This window comes from Macaca nemestrina, chromosome 14 (genome assembly GCF_043159975.1).
Source record: "Macaca nemestrina isolate mMacNem1 chromosome 14, mMacNem.hap1, whole genome shotgun sequence".
NCBI lineage: Eukaryota > Metazoa > Chordata > Mammalia > Primates > Cercopithecidae > Macaca > Macaca nemestrina.
The window spans coordinates 9,882,811-9,904,945 of NC_092138.1; the positions used below are offsets into that span (position 1 = coordinate 9,882,811).

The following is a 22,135-nucleotide window of genomic DNA, read 5'->3' on the forward strand; positions in this document are numbered from 1 at the left end:
GTTGGAAATGTAAAATGGTCTTTTTGTTTTCAAAATTAGCCTTGCAGTTCCCCCAAACGATTCAACATAAAGTTACCATTATGACCCAGCGATTCCATTCCTAGGTATATACCCAAAGGAAATAAAACATGTCCATAGAGAAACTTGCACACAAATGTTTACAACAGCATTATTCATAAAAACCAAGAGGTGGGGAAACAACTCAGATGTCCTTTACTGGATGAATGGCTAATCAAAATGTAGTATATATCCATACAATGCAATTGTATTTGGCCATTAAAAGGAATGAAGTACTGATATATGCTACAGTGTGAATGAAATCTCAAAACATGCTAAGGGAAAGAAGCTAGTACAAAGGACCTCACACCATATAGTCCATTCACAGGAAAGTCCACAACAGGGAAATTGACACATCAAGCACTACTGGTTGCTTAAGGCTAGGGGGTTGGAGGAATAAAGGACTGACAGCTAATAGATACAAGGCTTTCTTTTGAGGTGATGAAAATGTTCTAAAATCGACTGTGGTGAGGACTGTACCTATCTGTGCATATATTAAAAAGTACAGAATTGCACATTTAAAATGGACTAACTATATGGACTAACACAGCCGTAAAGGCTCACACCTGTAATCCTAACACTTTGGGAGACCAAGGCTGGCAGACTGCCTGAGCTCAGGAGTTTCAGACCACCCTGGCCAACATGGTGAAATCCATCTCTACTAAAATACAAAACAAAACAAACAAACAAAAATTAGCCAGGCGTGGTGGTGGGTGCCTGTAGTCCCAGCCACTTAGGAGGCTGGGGCAGGAGACTTGCTTGAGCCCAGATGGCAGAGGCTGCAGTGAGACAAGACCACACCACTGCACTCCAGCCTGAGCAACAGGGCAAGACTCTGTCTCCAAAAAAATAAGTAAATAAATAAATAAATAAATAAATAACACAATAAAGCTTTTCTAGGCCTAACGAAATTAGCCCAGGTCACATCCTCTTCTACCTTATCTGTGCGAACAGACTAGTTGTGGAAATAGCTAATCATCTGTCTAAACACTGACTCTGTACTCCAGTTGCTACTGAAAAGTTCTCCCAATTAACTGTTTTCTGAAATCGATGTTCTCTAAATCAGGAGTCCCGGACACCTGGGCCACGCTGCAGAGCAGATGGTGAGCAGTGGCAAAGAGAGCACTGCCACCTGAGCTCTGCCTCCTGGCCAATCAGCAGGGGCATCAGATTCTCCTAGGAGCACAAACCTTACTGTGAACTATGCATGTCAAGAATCTAGGTTGCATGTTCCTTATGGGAAATCTAACGCCTCCAAAACCACCATCTCCACACCCAACACTCCCAACCCATGGAAAACTGTCTTCCACGAAACTGGTTCCTGGTGACAAAAAGGCTGAAGATTGCTGTTCTGAAGTTCAAGTATTTACAGATGAAATAATCAACGTCTTGGGGTTAGCTTCAAAATAATTGCATTGGGGGAATTAATAGATAAAACTAGACAAGCAATGAGACAATAACCGTTAAAGCTGAGCAGGGGTACACAGCGACGTATTTTACTGGTCCCTATTCCATCATGCTTTTAAATAAAAGCAGTAAGTAATATGCAGTAGTGTTAATTATAAAAAAACTTGTATCTTATTATAGAAGTCAAGCAGAACTGATTATCAAATATTTTCTTATCTAAAATTCATGACAACCGGATGAAAAATTTCAAAGGCTGTATTTGTGCATGACTAAAATAATCATCATATATCCAGAAATAAAAATGTATCTGCAAAAAAGCCAATCAAATATCTTGCACTAAAGTCCAAATCCCTTGTAATTACCAAAAATAAAAGTTGCCAATATATACTTACTGGAATCAGGCATAATGCGAAGGTCGCCTTCTTTGTAATCATCTAAGAGTTGGTACATGTACAAGACAGGGTCTTTCTCATAGGTAATGTAAAACCATGTGTTCATGACAGGTGCACGTGCTAAGACCATTCCCCTCCACTCATCTTTAGAACCATCCTCTGTCTCAAACATATGTTCCACTGCTTTGCCAATCATTGTGTCTGCCAAGTGTGCATCGCTGATTCGAGATGTTGCTGGGGATTAAAAAAAAAAAAAAAAAAAAAAAGTTGACAAAGCGTTTCACTGATTACCGACTATGAAGACTGAATCTACAAAAGAAGGCTACCTGAAATTTTGTCCATGCAATGTATTAGCAAGCATCAGAATCTGGGAAAGCTTTAAAAAGTACAAAAACCAAAGACAAACTACTGGGCCCCAGCTCAGAGATGGATTCAACAGGAATAGAAGTATTTTGTCCCAAGTTGGTTAACTGAAAAAAACATGATTTTTTAAAAAATTTTTCTGGACTTATCTGCTCTTGGTTCTGTACCCAAATCAAAAGTTTTAACTGTTCATTCAAGGTATAAAATAATTTTTGTTACTGTTTACTTAACAGTTAAATTTTGAGATAATTTCAGACTTACAGAAGAATTGCAAAAACAGTAGAGTTCCTGTATATGGTTCACTTTGCTTCTCCTGTATTAGCATCTTACATAACCACAGAACGTTTATTTAAAACTTAGAAATTAACCTATTCAAGGCACAGAGTTTTTTTTTTGTTTTTGTTTTAAAGAAATTGGTGTTTGTTTTCCTTCAGTCTTATTTCCATTTTTTATTAAGGCATAGGTTTTTACTCTTTTGCTCCTAAAATCTTATTCTTCGCTGCAACCAAAGTAATCACTGTGTCATTGATACCACATTGTGTGATTTAAAATGTTCCCATGCCTTTCCTTCGTAATTTGAAAAACAACCAAACTGCTCACCACGCCCCCCAAGCCCTAAGCCATCACGCCTCTGCCCTCAAGTTTTCCCATCTTCCTCCTCACTGCTCATGCCTTCTCTACTTGGCTCTTCTTCCTCTCCCATCAGGACACACTCTCCTCTGCCTGATAAGCTCTTCCCCACATCTTCAGAAGGCCGGTTCCTGTTGGGGTTCTCCTCACCAACAAGGTAGCCCCACAAATTCCAGTCACATTACCCAATTTTACCTCTTAGTAACATTCACCATGATCTAAAGTTATCCCATTTTATGCATTTGTGTACTTGTTAGTTGCCTGTATATCCCAATGAAAGCAGAGACCTTCCCTTTCTTGTTTCATAACTAGATCATAGCAGGTCAGTATTTTGTATGATTTAATCAGATGCCCCATGTGGTTAGGAGCTCAGGTCTCTGAAATGATAGATTAACAGTCCTAGCCCTTAATACTTTTCTAATGAGGTGAAAATTATCACCTTCATCTTTTTAACACTGGAAAAACTATGAAGGATCCTATTGGTTTTAAGATCTCTCCAGTCCACAATTTTAGGTAACTGTCTTTATACAAAATTAAAACAATTTTCTTAAAAAAAAAAAAAAAAAAAATTAGCGACAGGTATGGTGGCTCACGCCTGTAATCCTAGCACTTTGGGAGTCCAAGGCGGGCGAATCACTCGAGCCCAGAAGTTTGAGGCAAGCCTGGCCAACATGACAAAACCCCGTCTCTACCAAAAATACAAAAAGTTAGCCAGGTGTGGTGGTGCAGGCCCGTAGTCCCAGCTACTCAGGAGGCCCAGGTGGTGAATCACCTAAACCTGGAAGTCGAGGCTGCAGTGAGACAAGGTGGCGCCACTGCACTCCAGCCTGGGCTACGAAGCGAGGCCCTGTCTTAACAACAACAAAAACAACCAGTTAGCACTCCTATTTTCCTCATTCAACAGAGTTCTATTTCTGTTAAATCAAAATAAACAAAAAAGTTAGATTTTCTTGATAAATGTATCGCTATTCAATTTTATCAGCATACCCTAAACTAATACATGGTTGGTTTTCTTTAAGTATGCAGTAATAATAAAAAATTACATAGAATTCCCCCCGTTTACGATACTAAAAAACCCCCACTAGTTTCTTAGGGCCAGTAGATCTCAGACTACTAGATCTCAGAACTCCATTGCATTCTTAAAAATTACTGGCTGGGCACAGTGGCTCACACCTATAATCCCAGCACTTTGAGTCCCAGGTAGGAGGACTGCTTGAGGCCAGGAGTTTGAGACCAGCCTGGGCAACATAATGAGATTTCATCTCTACAAAAAGTTAAAAATTAGCAGGCTACTGTGGTGCGCGCCTGTAGTCCCAGCAACTTGGGAGACTGAGGCAGGAGGACTGCTTGAGCCCAAGGTGTTGAGACAGCAGTGAGCCCTGATCACACCACTATACTCCAGCCTGGGTGACAAAGTGAGATCTTGTCTCTAAAAAAATAATTAAAACTTAAATAGAAATTACTACACACCTAAAAAAGCATCTGTTTACATAGATAATGCCTACCAATATTTACTACTTCGGAAAATAAAAAATATAGAAACATTTAAAAATACCTATATATCAATGTATTTTAAATTAAAAATAACTATTTCCTATCAAAATATAGTAAGAAAAGTGGCTTAATTTTTACATTTTTGCAAATCTCCTAATGTCTAGGTTTTAAAAAGAACAAGCAGATTCTCACATCTGCTTTAGCACTCAATCTGTTATGATCCGCTCTTTCGGTTCATATATAAAATCCAGCCTCTCAAAGATATGATACTGAAAAGAGTATTCTAATTGTCTTTCAGATAATTCTAGATATTCTTATATGAAACTACAAAAGTCAACAGTTAGCTCCTTAAAGGTTACAATGCAGAATCTGAAACCATTAATAAATTTGTCATACTGTTACATTAAAACTCATGTCTCCAGAACATATAAAGAACTCCCACAACTCAACAAAAATCAAATAACCTAATTAAAAAATGGTCAAAGGACGTGACTAGGTATTTCCCCAAAGATGATTTACAAGTGGCCAACAAGCACATAAAAAGATGTTAAACATCACTAATCATCAGAGAAACAGAAATCAAAACAAAATGAGGTATCATATCACACCCATCAGGATGACCACTATGACAAAAACAGTAAATAGCAACTGCTGACTAAGGGATGGAGAACTGAAACCCTTGTGTACTGTAGGCAGGACTGGAAAATAGTACAACTGCTGTGGAAAACAGTATGGTAGTTCTACCTAAGAAATTAGAATTACGACATTAAAATTAAAATTATAATTACCATATGATCCAGCAATCCCACTCCTGTGCCTATATCCAAAAAAACTGAAAGCAGGATCTCAAAGAAATATCTGCATATCCATGTTTACAGCAGCGCTAGTCACAATTTTACATGGTACAATTTTACATTCTACCAAGAGGCAGAAACAATCCAAATGTCCATTAATGGGTGAACAGATAAACTGTGGTATATAGATACAATGCAATGTTCTTTTCAGCCTTAAAAAGAAAGGAAATCCTGTCACACATTACAACATGAACGAACTTTGAGGACATTATGCTAAGTGAATTAAGTTATTCACAAAACAAATATTGTGTGATTCTACTTCTCTGAGATATCTAGAGTAGTCAAATTCATAGAGACAGAGTGTAGAACAGTGGTTGCCAGGGGCTGGGAATGGGAGAAACGGCATGCTGTTTTGTTTAATAGGTAGAGAGCTTCAGATTTGTAAGATGAAGAAGTTCTGGAGATCTGTTTCAACAATGTGAATGTACTTAACACACTACTGAACTGTACACTTAAAAATGGTTAGGACAGGGCCGGGCGCGGTGGCTCAAGCCTGTAATCCCAGCACTTTGGGAGGCCGAGATGGGCGGATCACGAGGTCAGGAGATCGAGACCATCCTGGCTAACACGTTGAAACCCCGTCTCTACTAAAAAAAATACAAAAAACTAGCCAGGCGACGTGGCGGGCGCCTGTAGTCCCAGCTACTCGGGAGGCTGAGGCAGGAGAATGGCGTAAAAAACCCGAGAGGTGGAGCTTGCAGTGAGCTGAGATCCGGCCACTGCACTCCAGCCTGGGCGACAGAGCCAGACTCCGTCTCAAAAAAAAAAAAAAAGGAAAAATGGTTAGGACAGTACATTTTATGCTATGTGGGTTTTTTTACAATTAAAAAAAGTAGTTAGTCTTGCACTTAGAATAGCTCTTTCACCAGTGCATGATCTGGTACCATGCACTGTTCATAAAGAAAATACTGTATTCACTAAGTTATGCAAATATTCCAAATAGATAGTGGGAAACTCTACTGTGTAACTGAGAAACAAAAGAGAGTGAAAAGCACGAATTACAGCTTAACAATATGAAATATTTCTGACCTTGCAAATCTCCTGAATGGGCTTCAGAGAACCCAAGGGTCCCCAGACCTTGCTTTGGGAACCACTGCTCTGTGACATCACATGCATTCTGGCTGACTGACTTTTTTCTCCAACTTTAGCTTAAGAAAAACATAATTTTAATTATACTCTAATGTACTGCCTGAAGCAATTGCTTCCTATGTAAAACGAAAGTGAAGAGCAAGTAATTTTTTAGACTAAAGTAGGTTGATGCCAAAGTAACTGCTGTTTTGGCCATTACTTTCAATGTCAAAAACCGCAATTACTTTTGCACCAATTTAATACGATAAATACTAAAATTAATAGCAACTATTAGCTGAATGAGGCACATACATCGCTGATTTACATAAAAGCTCTTGGATTTCTTTTTATATTGCTTTACTGTTTACAAAATCACTATTGTTGGAAACTGAGATAATCCCAAACTATGAACAACATGTAACCCTTAGTCCCATCACCAGATACTTGTATAGTTTCTATCCTTCGATGACAAAAGGACCAACCACCACAGGTCACGCAGCAATACGCAGGAACCTTCAAGTGAGCTACTTGTCGTTTCAGAAGGGGCAAAGACTAAAATTCTGCTGTTAAGATTCTTAATATATTAAAGTTTCTTATGTGGGAAATGGATTAATGCCATGATCAAGGAAGAAACGTAGGATGTGCATCAAGAGGAAGAGAAGGTGTTCAGTCACACTTAAGAAGAGATGAGAATGTTGAAAATAACAAAGATTTAATATCACTTATAGGAGTAGTAAGAAATATTTACACTTAACGAAAGATTTCTTTGAAAACTGAACCATATTTATACAGAGGAGTAAAGATTTAGCATTTGATATCTAAAGAGAAGATTAACAAAATAACTTGCTACTAAGGCAGAATTAAATTCCTAAGGAAACTCATCATATCCCAGGGACACAATGGCACAGTCTGAAGAAAAACAAAGCGAGGAGACTGAACTAATTTCTTCCCGTGACAATTTGATCCCAAAATTCCTACCTAGATATGCTGAAGCTTTATTATTTAATGGTATTGACTTTTAAAGACAATTCTAAAACTACAAACCAATATTTTAAACAAGAGCAGCATCACTGTAATAAGAAAATATTTCAAAATAAATGCTTCAAAAAAAGTATTAGTTTGGGTGTATCCCACCCTACTAATAAAATCAGTAATTTATTATTTACCTTAGACCTTACGCCTTAAGGAACACTTGCAAGGCAAAACTGACATTGTATGACATTTAAAAAGAGCCATTCATTTCCACAAACATTCTTCAGTCAAGCTCTGTGTATAATAAAGATCACGTTTTGGTTGCCTAAATTTTGGCTCATAGTCCAATTTATCATTTACATTGTACACAATCAAAGATACACTTTCACAGAAAGATTCTAAAATAAATGCACAGCATTCTCTTATCTTTTGTATCTGATGAGATTAACACACAGGATATTTGAGCTACTGATAACCTTACCCATCAGAGTCCAGAAAACAGTGAGCAAAAATGTTAAAAATAACCATATTATAAATGATTAAGTGGCAAACTTCTTGGGGGGAAAATACACATCTCTATATCCCTCACACAGTTCCTTGAACTGCTTTGGATCAATTTTTGTGGTTTTCGGTGATTTAATACAATGTTTATCAAGAGGGGTGCTTGTGTTCCAATAAAAGTGAAGGATTAATAATGTAAAATAATTTAAAAAGCATCCATTTCAATATCATTTTTATAGCATATAATGCACAAATTATAAAAAGAACTTACCAACTCTATCAGGGAGGACTTCAAGCGCAGAAACTCTTTCATCTTTATTAAGTTCTAGTCCATAAACACAGTCAAATCCATCGTATTTTATAAGATACAAAGAAGGATTTACAGGCACCTGGTCCAGAACGGTTCCTTTCCACTGGGTAACAGGGCCATTCCCCTCTTTCCACCCATGCTGAATCCTGCAGCCTACGATGTTCCGCCGGGGCTGGGAAACAGGTTTGCTCGGACCCACACTGCTCCGATGTTTTCTGTATTCACACATATACACACATAAGGTATTATCTCAAAAGTATGCATGCCTAGAGCTAACATAACCACTGGCTAGCATGATCTCATTACAGATGGTCCCAACATATGTACAAACTCATGTTTGCCACATTCCTGCTTCAGGTGACTCAAGGTGGTTATCTTCCACCCCTGTATCAGTGGTGGTGACTGTGTAACATGGTACGTTAGTAATACGAGCTTGTTGTGCACTTCAACTGTGTATAGGCAGAAAAAACTACTAGTCAATAGCAACTTAAGCCCTACCATTAAGCATCAGGTTATCAGCTTTCTGAGTTTATTTTAATCCAATCAACTCAAAATTATCCAAGTTAATTAAAGAAGAAGGACTGATCCATGAAATACATGTTATCAATAATCACACAGGTATATAGCTTTATATAATATCCACTTCAAATTAAAAAGAAATGTATAACTATTCAATCTCACCCATTCCCGTGCCCAAATAATTCTGCCTGTACAGGCTTAATAAAAATAAACTAGACAATCTTCTCTTAAACTGAAGTCCAGATTAGCTTGTATCAATGCACTATAGAAACATTACTTGTCTAGGAAACACATAATCTTAAAACTGAAGTTTATAACAAACAATGTAATATTACAAATTATTGAAACATCAAACTACTTTTTTTTCTGGTTTATTATTAGCAACTGAAAACTCTACATAGAAAGTTTATAAATAATACACCTGGCTCTTGATATCAGGAAAAAATCTTCATTTCACCTTGAAACCTTGGCTTCTTGGATGCAAGCTGAAGGCCAAAACCAAGACAACAGATGCTGATATATGCCAAGAATGAAAAGAGCTGAAAGGAATCCCCTTCCCACAGTTTTATGGGTATAAAGCTCTCATTTTGTACACCATGAATAAAAGTGACTAACATCTGATATATAACACAAACAAGTTTTAAAGAAACAATTTATTGTAGGTTGTAATAGTTAAAACTAAAATTACATATTTTCTAAATAATTTACTTTAGACTGGTAACATAAATTTAGCTAAGTCAGAGGGGAACAGGCTATGAGAGACAATAAGGAGTACTCGCCGCAGAAGGGAAGCTTCTCCCCTGGGGTGAAAAACTAAGCAAGGGGATCTGAACCTAACCAAGGAGACTGGGAAGGAGATTCACAAGGCTAAGTGCAAGACTGTAAGGCCAGAAAACTCAGGTCTGCCTAAGCCCCTCGGGACTGTGCAAAAACCCAGGAAACCTTCCTTCCAGAAAGACAAAGCCCCTCTGAGTACACGATCCTCACTGACCAGGACAGCACCACAGGGTAAGGAAAGCAGGATTCAGGCAGAAATGAGGGCGGCAGGTCTCAGAAAGCATGACAGAGGTGGCTACATAGAGAGGTCTTAAGCTAGGAAAGCTTTCCTGGAATCCTCTCGTTTACACGGGTCTGGAAGCATCACAGTTGGACAACATACGAAAGTATTTTGAGGAGGAAAGAGACTAACAATGTGACAGATGTTCTGACAGGTGGGAGCAGGCCTCAAAAACAGGCTTGTGAAGTAGATGAAAACTACTATCAAACACTGAACAAATGACAGAAGCCACAAGAGAAACTGTGATGATTAATTTATGTGTCAACTTAACTGTGCCACAGAGTGCCCAGATTAAACACTGTTCACGGGTGTGTCTGTGCATTTATATCAGCAGACTGAACAAAGAAGATGCCCTCACCAATGTGGGTGGCCATAATCCATTCCGTCAAGGGCTTCAATAGAACAAAAGGTAGAGGAGGGAGGAATTTACCCCTTTTTCTTCCTGCTGGCCTGCCTGAGCTGGGACATCAGTCTTCTCCTGCCCTTGGACTGGAACTGACACCACTGGGTCCCCTGGTTATAGGCCTGCAGACTGAATTCCCCTTCCAGCTTTCCTGAGGCTTGGCTTACAGACAGCACTCCATGGGACTTCTCAGCTTTCAAAATAGCATAAGCCAATTTCCTCATAATAAATCTCCTTCATATTTTATCTATTTCCCAACGGTCCTACTTCCCTGAAGAACTCTAACATAAAAACATGTATCAGAAACAGAAAAGATGAGAAATGAGATCGCTAGACAAGATGTGAGAATTACCAGACAAAGTAAAGAATTTGAAATTTTTTTTTTCAGAAATTAAGACTAGAAGAACATGAGAAGAAACAGACACCATGGGAGCATGTGAGGAAAGTGGATGATGAAAAGGGGACAGATGGGGACAAAAGCAAAAAGAATTAAGAGATGGTAACAAATATTCCAACTTCTGTGTAACAGAAGAACCTAAAAACTAAAATCAAAGTTCACAGAAGAGAGTACTAAAAACCGTAATTCAAGAAAACTTTCCTGAAACAAAACACTTGAACATACAAATGCACCCCATGGGAAAACCCAAAATGACTGGCGCTAAGGCATATCCAAGTCAAATAAACGAATTTTAAAGAAAATAACACCCTTTGGGCACTTACACAAAAGGACCAAATCATGTGTAAGGGACAGACTCAGAATTTGACAGCAACACTCTATGCCAGAAGGCAACAGAGTAACAAACTTAAGGTTCTCAAGGAAAAGAAAATGTGAGCCAAGGATTTGTTCATCAGCCAAGAATGCACGCAGACCTTCGGACCTTCGAGTATGAAGGCCTCCAACAAAACTGTAATGAACATGTCAGAAGGCAGGGGTACTGTTTTTATAAAGTTACATGACAGTGAGCTTCAGATAATCAAAGAACTCACACAGAAGGTTCAGCACTGAGAGGAAGCAATGAATACATTTAACTGTAGAACAAATGGTGACAAGGAGAGACAATAGTGTGTAACCGTTATCTGTTCTGATATTTCAAATTTAACACAAGTGTCCAAAACAGGAGGAAAGAATATGTAAAGTAGAGTAAGTATAGTGAGTGCCTTATAAAACTTAGATCAAAAAAAGAATTTAAATTAGGATTGTAGAGAGAAAGGAGATGACAAAGAGCTAAATTCAGTATTGTTCACAGTAAGGAATCTATATATATATATTATATATATATATAAACATAAAAATAAATAAAAAGTCTGTAACTTTACTACTCAGAGATAGAAGAAAGTTGATTTCTAGACAACTGCATAATCTCTAGGAATATACAATAACATCCAATTGGCCTCTTCAGGAAAACAGCTGGTGAAGGAGATTACATTTCCACTTTAGAATACAAGAATCCTTTGTAGTAATACTTTTTTTCTTAAACTGACAACCAGTTACATATCTTCTTTTGATTTCTAAGCAGAAGATCCAATGAGTTACTCCCTGTACAGGATGGGGCTTTCTTCATATTTAGCGCAAAGGCTAAGGTTAGTTCCCAAACCTCACTAAGGATAGAATTCAGTCATGTGTCCCATTTTGTAATTTACACAGACATTCCATGATTACTACCAAAATTATAAGCCAATACAGCATCTTCACCCATATGGTAGTTAACTTTGTGTGTCAAATTTGGTTACACCACAGTACTCAGATATGTGGTCAAACACTACTCTAGATGTCTCTGTGAAAGCATTTTTCAGCTGGAATGAACATTTGGATCGCAGACTATGAGCATCAGCAGACTGCCCTCATAATGTAGGTGGACCTCATCCAAGAAAAAAACTGGCCTCCCCAGAGAAGGGAGGAATTCTGCCTCCAGACTGGCTGTTCGTGCTACAGCTTCAACTCTTCCCTGGGTCTCTAGATGGCTGGCTACCCTGCAGATTTTGAACTTGTTCAGTCTCCCCAATTGCATTAACCAATTCCTTAACATAAATCTTCCCCACTTCCCTCCCCATGTGTTTCTCTCTCTCTCTCTCTCTAGAGGCATGAAATTTTCTACCCTTGATTTTCAAGAAAACCAACATAAACATGACCTATGACAGCAGAATTTTTCGTTGTCGCTGCTCCCTCCTACACTTGTTAGTAGCATTCCTCTGCAAATGGGAATTATCTGCAGTCGCTCCTGATAATGGCTGGAATCACATGTCAGAATAAGCAGTTTTTGTACTAAACACTTCCAAGGAGCAAACAAGGTCTCCTCCCTCTTGAGCATTACACAAAGGGCTTGCATCTTGCCAGGAGTCCTTCTCAAACCGGACCGGGGTCCTTTAATTCTGAGGATGCATATTCCTCCCTTTATGAACTGATTTTATTTCCTCATCTTCTTATTAAGAGTTAGCTTTTGCTGTAGTAAATGATACCATGAGTCTCATACTTAACATTTTGTTCTGTGTTGTCTACCTGTCTTCTGTTTTCCTCACTTTCCTCTCTTCCTGTATCTGTGCCGCTAGAATGATTGAAGTTTCTAGGCCGGGCGCGGTGGCTCAAGCCTGTAATCCCAGCACTTTGGGAGGCCGAGACGGGCGGATCACGAGGTCAGGAGATCGAGACCATCCTGGCTAACACGGTGAAACCCCGTCTCTACTAAAAAATACAAAAAACTAGCCAGGCGAGGTGGCGGGCGCCTGTAGTCCCAGCTACTCGGGAGGCTGAGGCAGGAGAATGGTCTAAACCCGGGAGGCGGAGCTTGCAGTGAGCTGAGATCCGGCCACTGCACCCCAGCCTGGGCGACAGAGCAAGACTCTGTCTCAAAAAAAAAAAAAAAAAAAAAAAGAAGTTTCTTTTCACTAAAGCCTCTAATGCAAATGATGTATCTTATTTCTAGTCTTCCAGCAATTATCTTTAATGTTCCACATATTATACCTAAACTTTCATTTTTCTATTACAATCTGTGATTAATCAAAACCTATACTTTTCATCCCCCAACCAAAGCAACACTAAAACCAAACAAGAAAAAATCCTTAGTAAAAGAAGAAAAACTTAAAACCTTACCTGGCTAATTCTACTGCATTGCTGAACTGTAGACTTTTGTTCCAAACTGATATTTTTCATTTTGCTACTATCTTAACAACTTTTTAATTTAGAAACAAGAAAGGTTTTTTGGTGGCTTTTGGTGTAGTATTTTCACATTTTTTTTCTCATGTATATTCTGTCTTTCTAGGTACATCCTCTGGTAATTCTTTCAGGTAAAGTTCAGAAATACAAACTTGCTAGATTTTTGCAAGCCTCAAATTATTATTTTGCCCTCATCCCTGAATTGCCTATGTATACAAATCAGGTTCAAAATCTTTTTCCCCTCAGTACTTTGAGAGACAAAAAAACTTTCACTGTCTTTTATAATCTAGAATTACAGACGACAGAAACCAATCTGATCCTTGTGTTCCTTTGAGGGGCAATTTTCTCTTCAAGGTATTTTATTTTATTATTATTTTTGGAGGGAGTCTCAGTCAGTCACCCAGGCTGGAGTAGAGCGGCGCGATCTCAGCTCACTGCAACCTCCACCTCCCAGGTTCACATGATTCTCATGCCTCAGCCTCGCTAGTAGCTAGGATTACAGGTGTGCACCACCACACCCAGCTAATTTTTGCATTTTTAGTAGAGACAGGGTTTCACCATGTTGGTCAGGCTGGCTCAAACTCCTGGCCTCAAGTAATCTGCCCCACCTCAGTCTCCCAAACTGCTGGGTCTTCAAGGAGTTTTAGAATTTTCTTTGTTCCTAGATTCTAAAATGTCACAAAGACTTGAGGCATGTGTTTTTAATTATCCCTCACAAGAAGTTGGTCAATCTAAAGAGAGCAGAGCAAAATTTTCACCCATATGTAGTCTGGATTATTCTCCTCCTCCAACCCCTTTTGGAATGTCATCAGACAAATGCTAGCACTTTTAGATCAATCCTCCATGATTCAACTGCCCTCTCATATTTTTCATCTTGAAGAAATCTTTAGCTCAATTGTTAGTGAATTAAGTAAACTCTACTTTCAGCCTATTGAATATCTTGCATAATATTTTTAATGTCTAAAAACTAGTTCTTTGTCATCATATCTCGAATGGTTTTTCTTCTCAATGAACATGCTTTCTGATATCTAAGTTTCATTTTTTCCTGATTCTTCTAGGAACTCTTTAGGATCAGGTCTCCTCTGTTTTCTACACATACATGGTGATTCCTGGCTTGTACTTCTGTTTTGACTAGTGACGGTCTTTTATGTGGTTAGTGCTCTAAGATGCCTCATGATTCTTGGTGTTCGTATTTGTAGATGCAAGTCAAGATGAAGTGGCATTTGTAGATACAATGTATGTCTGCAGTTCAAGTCAGACTCTCTGGCCTCTGAGCAGTAAATGCAGGTTCTGATGACAGAAGCCACGACCCTCGTAGCTACACAGAGGCTAAGAAGTGACAGGTATCTTTAAGTCAGGAGGAGGTAAGCTGAGCATCTTCTGTTCCAATGTCAATTCTGTACAATCAATTTTCTTACCCTTTTAATATCTGGTGACTGTACCCAACCCATTCTCTCTCTGATCCTGGCAGTAATCTAAATCTAGTTTATTTACTTTTTGGCACCAGAGTTCCTCAGCGGAGTCTTGACAAAAATTTGTTCCTATCTGCTTGAGATCTAGAAACTTCTTAGTGCTCTGGTCTGCCAGCAGGATGACCTTTTTATATTAACAGTAACAAAAACTTAGAATTTTGATAATTTCATCATAATTTTACTACAAATTATGATGACGTACTATTTTCTATCTGCGTATAAAATGAATAAAACCTTTCTAGTGATCAGTCTGGCAATATCTGTCCAAAGTCTTCCCATTTGGAGTTTCCATTGTTCCAGTGAGTCCACATCTACAAATTTATCAAAAGAAAATAATAACAGATGTGCACAAAGATATTACTAACAGGGGAAACTAAACATATAAAATGTTTAACAATAGGCCCCATTAATTTAAAAGTTCAGAGCGTATCTCTATGATGAACTATATACGTATTAAAAATCATGAAAAAGAATTTAATTTTAAAGAAATGGGGTCTTGCTATGCTGCCCAAATTGTCCTCAAACTCCTGGGCTCAAGCAATCCTCTTGCTTCGGCCTCCCAACTAGCTGGAACTACGTAGGGGTGCCCGCCACCATGCCCAGCTAATTTTTAATTTTTTTGTACAGACAAGGTCTCACTATGTTGCCCAGCCCGGTCTCAAACTCCGGGGCTCAAGCAATCCTCCCACATTGGCCTCCCAAAGTACTGGGATTATAAGTGTGAACCACTGTACCCAGCCTTAAAAACTTTTTATTTTAAAAACCCACAGGTGTAAAACATATGGCCACATGAAAAATTTTTATACACAATCCTTACAGGTATGTAGGAAGAAGTTTTTTAAAATATACATTAAATCATTAAAATCTCTGGGTGATGGCATTATAAATAACTTTTCTTCCTCTCTGTTTACCTGTTTTCAAAATTTTCTACAACTTAAGTATTTCACTTTTGCAGCCACATAAAACACAATTGTTTTTTCCGAGACGGAGTTTCACTCTTGTTGCCCAGGCTGAAGTGCAATGGCGCGATCTCGGCTCACCACAACCTCCATCTCCCGGGTTCAAGCAATTCTCCTGCCTCAGCCTCCTGAGCAGCTGGGATTACAGGCATGTGCCACCACGCCCGGCTAATTGTGTATTTTTAGTAGAGATGTCACGTTGATCAGGCTGGTCTCAAACTCCTGACCTCAGGTCATCCGCCAGCCCTGGCCTCCTGAAGTGCTGGGATTACAGGTGTGAGCCACCGTGCCCGGCAAACCACAATTTTTAATTACTGCTACATTCATGCAATGTGTATACTAATTCGGCAATAATTTATATAAAAACAGATTTGCATATTTTAAGGATGGCAATTCCTACATTTATTTCTATTGCCTTTTTGTGATTCAAGAGCAATTCTTCTTTCAGAATGTAACTCTGTTGTTTCCAAGAGAAGGATTAAAGAATATCTGTTATAGATACTATTTCTGTCCAATTTTTTTTAATGAATAACTACATTTGACTGAAAAGGCAAAGGAAACAAAGGTAATTTTCCCCTCAAGGCTGAAGGCAAAAAACCAGTAATTTAATAATATACTAATTGTTAAACCTGGAGTCCAGCTTTCCAATTACGGGGCCTTGAACGCACAGGCTGCTGAGCAGCCAAAGTTCACAAGGCAGAGTGTTTAAACAAACCGAGACTGTGCTCACCGCTAAGAGCACTGAAATATGGAAGCCGTTAACAAATTTATTTCAGTTCTTCCAACTAGTACCTACTTGAAGACAGGTTTAGATACACTAACAATATCTGATACTTGATGTAGATTACTAAAGCTAGGTGAGGAATGCCAAGATTTATTATATACTACTATACATTTTTCTGTATATTTAAAATCTCCCACAGTAAAAAAAGTTATTTATATACTGAACAATTCCTAAAAGATATTTTAATTTCTTATCATTTATTAGGAGTTCTAAAAAATAATTTTAAAATACTATTAATAACAAAAGTTAAAGCTTACTTACATGAGCTGAAATAGTGTATATAAAAGCAAACTACTAGGGATTACTAGAAAGGAAATAAAATGACCAAACACCCTTTGGTCATATCTGGATCATTCAGTCTAAGAATATCCCAAATAGAGTAAACTGATTAGCAACTTAAATGTGATTTAAAATGAAGGTTCTTTGAATATAATGATTTTAATTTAAATACTCTCTGGATATATATATTGTTAAAAGCCCTTCAGTCTCTTATATTTTCTTGGAAAAGGTGTAAAATATTCTTACTCTCATTTATCAGTTAGTAACATCCCCTCACAGGGCAATACTGTACAACAAATATCAAGATACTTCATTCAACCTGGGACATCTTGAAATGCAGCCAGAATTAAACATCTATAACCTCTTTTCTCGTTTCATAACTCCAGAAGCTATTTCTTGAAATAATTCAAGAAAAAAATAAAGTGATTGAAAGGTATTTAGCATCATTAGGGATAAGCTGGTATCAGTGTAACGGCTAAAAACACTTTTCTTGTAGTTTTGAGTAAATGGTGAACAATTACACAGCACTGCAACCATCTTTCACTGCTATAATTCTGTGTACTAATCTCCAACCACAATTTAACTTAGTTCTTCAATGTGCTTTAAGATACTGTTCCAGGGCGGGCACGGTGGCTCACACCTGTAATCCCAGCACTTTGGAAGGCCGGGCGGGTGGATCACCTGAGGTTGTGGGTTCGAGACCAGCCTGACCAACATGGAAAAACCCTGTCTCTACTAAAAATATAAAATTAGCCGGGTGTGGTGACACATGCCTGTAATCCCAGCTACTCAGGAGGCTGAGGCAGAAGAATCCCTTGAACCAGGAGGCAGAGGCTGCAGTGAGCCGAGATCGTGCCATTGCACTCCAGTCTGGGCAACAAGAGCAAAACTCTGTCTCAGGGGAAAAAAAAAAAAAACAAAAAAACCATTCCAACAACGATTTAGGCCAGTGCTTCTCAAATTTCAGCATGCATGTGAATCATCTGGAGATCCTCTAATGAGACTCTCCAAACCAGCCCCCAAAGCCTCTTGGATTCAGCAGCCTGAAGAGGAACCAAAGAATTCCTATAAGCTCCCAAGTGCCGAACTGGTGCTGCAGTCAATCCACGAACCACACCTTGGGTGGCACTGATTTAGAACATATGTGTTCATGTTCCCAAAAAAGTAAACTGAGATTGTAGGAAACATTATGTACTCTTCTCAATACTTCAAAGTACCATCACTTTGTGCTGAAGTCTTGTGTTGAAAAACCTGTTTAGGAGTGCAAAAGGCTTATTGGGGAAAAAACAGACAAATAAAGAAATGGAAAGGAAAGGAAAGAAAAAAGACCTTTCATCTTTTTACCTAGACTCCCTTAATGGCTTGAATTAATTCCTATTCCTAATCAGCATTTCAATATCTAATCTTGGTAGCCAATATTTACAGACATCATACAAGTTAAATTTTCAACAATCACAATTCTACCACATACCTGTAAATGCCTGTCATACACTGTATACTAGGTTGTAAGAATTAATTACTGATACTCTTGGTCTATTTGGTATTGTTATAAAGCAATTCTCCTACTCTGGGCTACGGTAGATTTTAGAAGAAAAGGCCAGTTAAATCAAGATAACTGTCTTTTTGCAAGATGCAAACCAGAAAGAGAGGGAAAAACCTGCTTTGCTGGTAATTGTTATTCAATAAAAGTTCTATGCCAAGTACTGCCATTTCCCAGATTAAAATGTCAACAATAAAACAAGATAGATCCTTAAAAAGTCAGTTCTCCGTCCACATTAGCATGGTTCCTTTCACTACTTTGTCTACACACTGTGTACTTTGGGAATACCGGAGATGTCCACGGCAAACATTCCAACAGCTTTAGGGCCTCCAAGTGCTACTCTCATTGCTGGCATGAATGACTTACTGCAAGGTGATTAAAAAGCATTCAATGTTCTGACCAACTTAAGACTGTAAACACCGTGGTGCACATAGATGCCCACACCAAGAGTTACCCAGTCTTCATGTCCACGACTGAAATAACCAATTTCTGAGAAGAGAAAACAAAACGTGCAGTTCAGTAAATATGGCGTGGTACTTAATAACACGGGCTCTGGAATCAGACTGTCCTATTTGAGTCCTAGCTCAATCACCTACTAGCTGTATGACCTCGGACAGGTTACTTAATGCCTTCATGCATCAGTCTCCTCATCTGCAATAAGGGGTCATAGTTCCTACTTGACAGGGCTATCATGAAAACTACACGAGAACACACCAGGGACAAGGTGGAGTACGACGACATTTTTGCCAGTGACTAGTATTTGTGTCTTATAAAATGGGAGGAAAAAAAAATCCCTGGAAATACCTCTATTTAGTGTTTAGCAGATTCTAGTCCACTTTCTAAGTTAGTGGAAAATACACCAAAATCCAATCACCCCTTTCAACAGTAGCATGGAATGGAAATCTATTCCCTATTCAAATTGCAGGATGGGGGAGGGAATTTACATTTGAAAACTGAAAAGAAGTAATAAATTTGTCTTAGACACCCCCAACTATATTTTCCCGCCAAGATGTACTTTTAGGCTGGGCACGGTGGCTCACGCCTATAATCCCAGCCCTTTGGGAAGCTGAGGTAGGTGGATCACTTGAGGTCAAGAGTTCGAGACCGACCTGGCCAACACGGTGAAACCCCGTCTATACTAAAAATACAAAAATTAGCTGGGCGTGCTGTGGCTCGCCTGTGGTCTCAACTACTTAGGAAGCTAAGGCAGGAGAACCAGTTGAACCTAGGAGGTGGAGGTTGCAGTGAACCAAGATTGCAACACTGCACTCCAGCTTGAGCAACAGAGCAAGACTCCGTTTCAAAAAAAAAAAAGAAAAAAAAAAAACACAGATGTACTTTTACTGCAAATGTTTGTCTCAAATCATGGACAGCCCAGAAAGGTGTATCCACCAGTTCCACCCAAAACACTGCAAGGTGCTCGGCCTATAGGAAAAAAACAAGCTTGCTTCTATTTTCTTAAAAAACAAAAACCCAGCTATATAATGTTTCCTGTGTGGTCTCAGTACTTCACACCAGACTCCCTGAACCTTCCTAACACCTTCAGGGACAGGTGCTACTGCTCACTCAGTGCAGTTCTGTGACTTTTCCCTCAAGCAACCAGAGGTTCTTTCTCAGCCCCCCAACACTGACTTGAGAAAAGACAGAAGGGGTGGCCACCGTCACTGAGCCCCAGTGTCAAGCCAGGTGGCCCTTATTCCTTGCAACTCCCATGAGTCAAAAGTGGAGAAAGTGAAGGGATGCTATAGTTCTGCGTTTTTCTATATTTGATTTTCATAAAAATTGCATTTTAGAAAGGAATCTATGCTAAAAAGCTGCAAACCTCTCATTGTTCCAGTTCAATACCTTGATTTTAGACAGGATTAAGCCAACCTTAGATACATTAAGGAACTTCCACAGGCCTAACAGCCAAACTCCATCAGGCTTCCTAACTCGCCTGGGAGAGCCTACCTCCCCACCAGGCAGCCTCTTCAAAGCTCCATGCAGCCATCCCTGCTCACTCCATGTGAAAAACAGTGGAAACTTCTGTTTCAGCCTTTCCTTCTACCCATCATCAGATTCACACTGAGAACAGGAAAACGGGACTCACAACTTTTCCTTTCAGTTTCTCCCTTTTGCTAGAGAGTAATATGCTCAAGGCTTCCAGGCTTCAAGACAAGTATGTGTGCCTGTGAAAGCACTAAATCAAGGTCCCCAAATGTGGAACATACAGGATGAGAGACTTTTTCAGTTACTAGCATATGAACTTCAGGTGTTTCGTTTCTTATGCTTTAGGGAATCAAACCTATGAATTAATGAACAGTACTGCTTATTAGGATGAGGCAGATGGAATCTTATTGCACAAATAACACGCCCAAGAGCTCAAACCTATTAATATCTGAAATCCTAAGTAAATGAACTTTTAATCATAGATGATTAGAAAATACGGAAAAATGATTAGAACGCACATTAATATTCTAAAAGCCTTTAACTTAATTTGCAAAATCTATTTTGAATGAACTGTTCTGGTCTTGCAAAGTTAAGGTTTAATTTGCCTTTGTCCCCATTGTATTTAAGTTTTTCATCATTACCTAATATTTATGGCTTACATTTGTTTTTATTGCTATGCTTTATTTGTGGCAAGACACAGCTTAGTATTTATAGTAACGACATGATAATGAGCAAAAACATATCACTGGATATGGCAAAACCATGAAGATGATGAGCACATGGATAAAATTCCAGAAACTTAACCTCAGAGATACAAAAACTTATGTAGCTTACCTCCACATTTTTACTTTCCAGGTAGTTTCTTATGCTAAATATTACAAATATTTGTATTATGTATCACGTACACATTTTGGAGACTTTTGTTTGGTCCACTCACTAACAATTACTGAAGGGCATTCATCCAGCCCTTCCCTGATAGCCAAGAGGTCTCACATCCTCTTCAGCTATTACATTGTCGTGTCTGAGGGGCATACACTTTCAATACCAATATTTTGGGGAAAAAATGTTTTAAAGAGTGCCTCACATGGTGGTAGGGTCAAGGAGTGTCTTCTCCATATTTAATCATCTATGACTAAGAGTCTTACAATCAGAACAGATTGTTCGAGTGACATTTCCAGTTTGTAATGGCATAGTCACCAGTATAGGATAGACAGCTGTGAAATCAATTATACATAACAAAGTAAAAGTGAATATTATAATTGAAGACATTAATAGAATCTTAATTTTCTTTTTTGGATGTAACTATGTCACACACAAAAAAAATTTAGGGAAAAAAGTGGCTTCTGTAAGCTGGTATTTATAGAATTTAGGATGGAGAACACATTGTCGGTTTAAATACATGGCTATTGCATTATCTTTTAACATGGATATGCTTTCTCTAAATTCATAAGCTTTTCCTTCATATAAAAATGCTATAAAACAGTGAGCGTGTGACCACATGTTAGGCAGGCCCTCCCAGCACAAGACATGGTCTCTGCCCAAAAGGAGCTCCTTGTCAAACAGTGGACCAAGACCAGGAGAGAAGCCTGCACACAAGGCCCACACAGGCATTACAAGGAGAGAAGAGGCAGAGGTTCACCATGCACCTGCCACATTGACTACAACAGTTTTCCTTCCATTGGCCCAGTTCCCATTAAACTGGAGACAAATCACGTCCCAAAGGCTTTTAAAGGCTGAAGGGTAGAACTGGCACACTTCAGCCAGGCCAAGGCGAAGGGAACAGACAGAGAAGATGACTACATACTATTCCTCATCGCACACTACATCTCCTGTGAGCTAGGAAGCCCTCGATCACAGGGGAGGGGGCCTTACCTAGGTGATCTTGTATGCTGCGTAACAAAAGGTCAAAAAACACTATTCTAGAACCAGTTTCAGAACTGCTTACTTGTGGGATGTCCTCTTCTTCATCATGTTGGCAGATACTCCAGCATGGC

The 22,135-nt window shown here is 38.8% G+C and overlaps 1 protein-coding gene across 8 annotated transcripts in view; it reads right to left on the minus strand.

Annotated features, from left to right (window-relative positions):
• The window catches only part of LOC105498793 (spindlin 1), an 86,507-nt gene that overhangs the window by 9,845 nt on the left and 54,527 nt on the right, over positions 1-22,135 (minus strand). For all 8 annotated transcript variants that reach the window (XM_071077585.1, XM_011771136.3, XM_071077586.1 and 5 more), the window contains 3 exons: positions 22,087-22,135; positions 8,010-8,263; positions 1,857-2,090 (listed from right to left, as the gene is read on the minus strand). In XM_071077585.1, coding sequence (XP_070933686.1) covers positions 1,857-2,090; positions 8,010-8,263; positions 22,087-22,135 — 537 coding nt within the window. The remainder of the gene's footprint in view (positions 1-1,856; positions 2,091-8,009; positions 8,264-22,086) is intronic.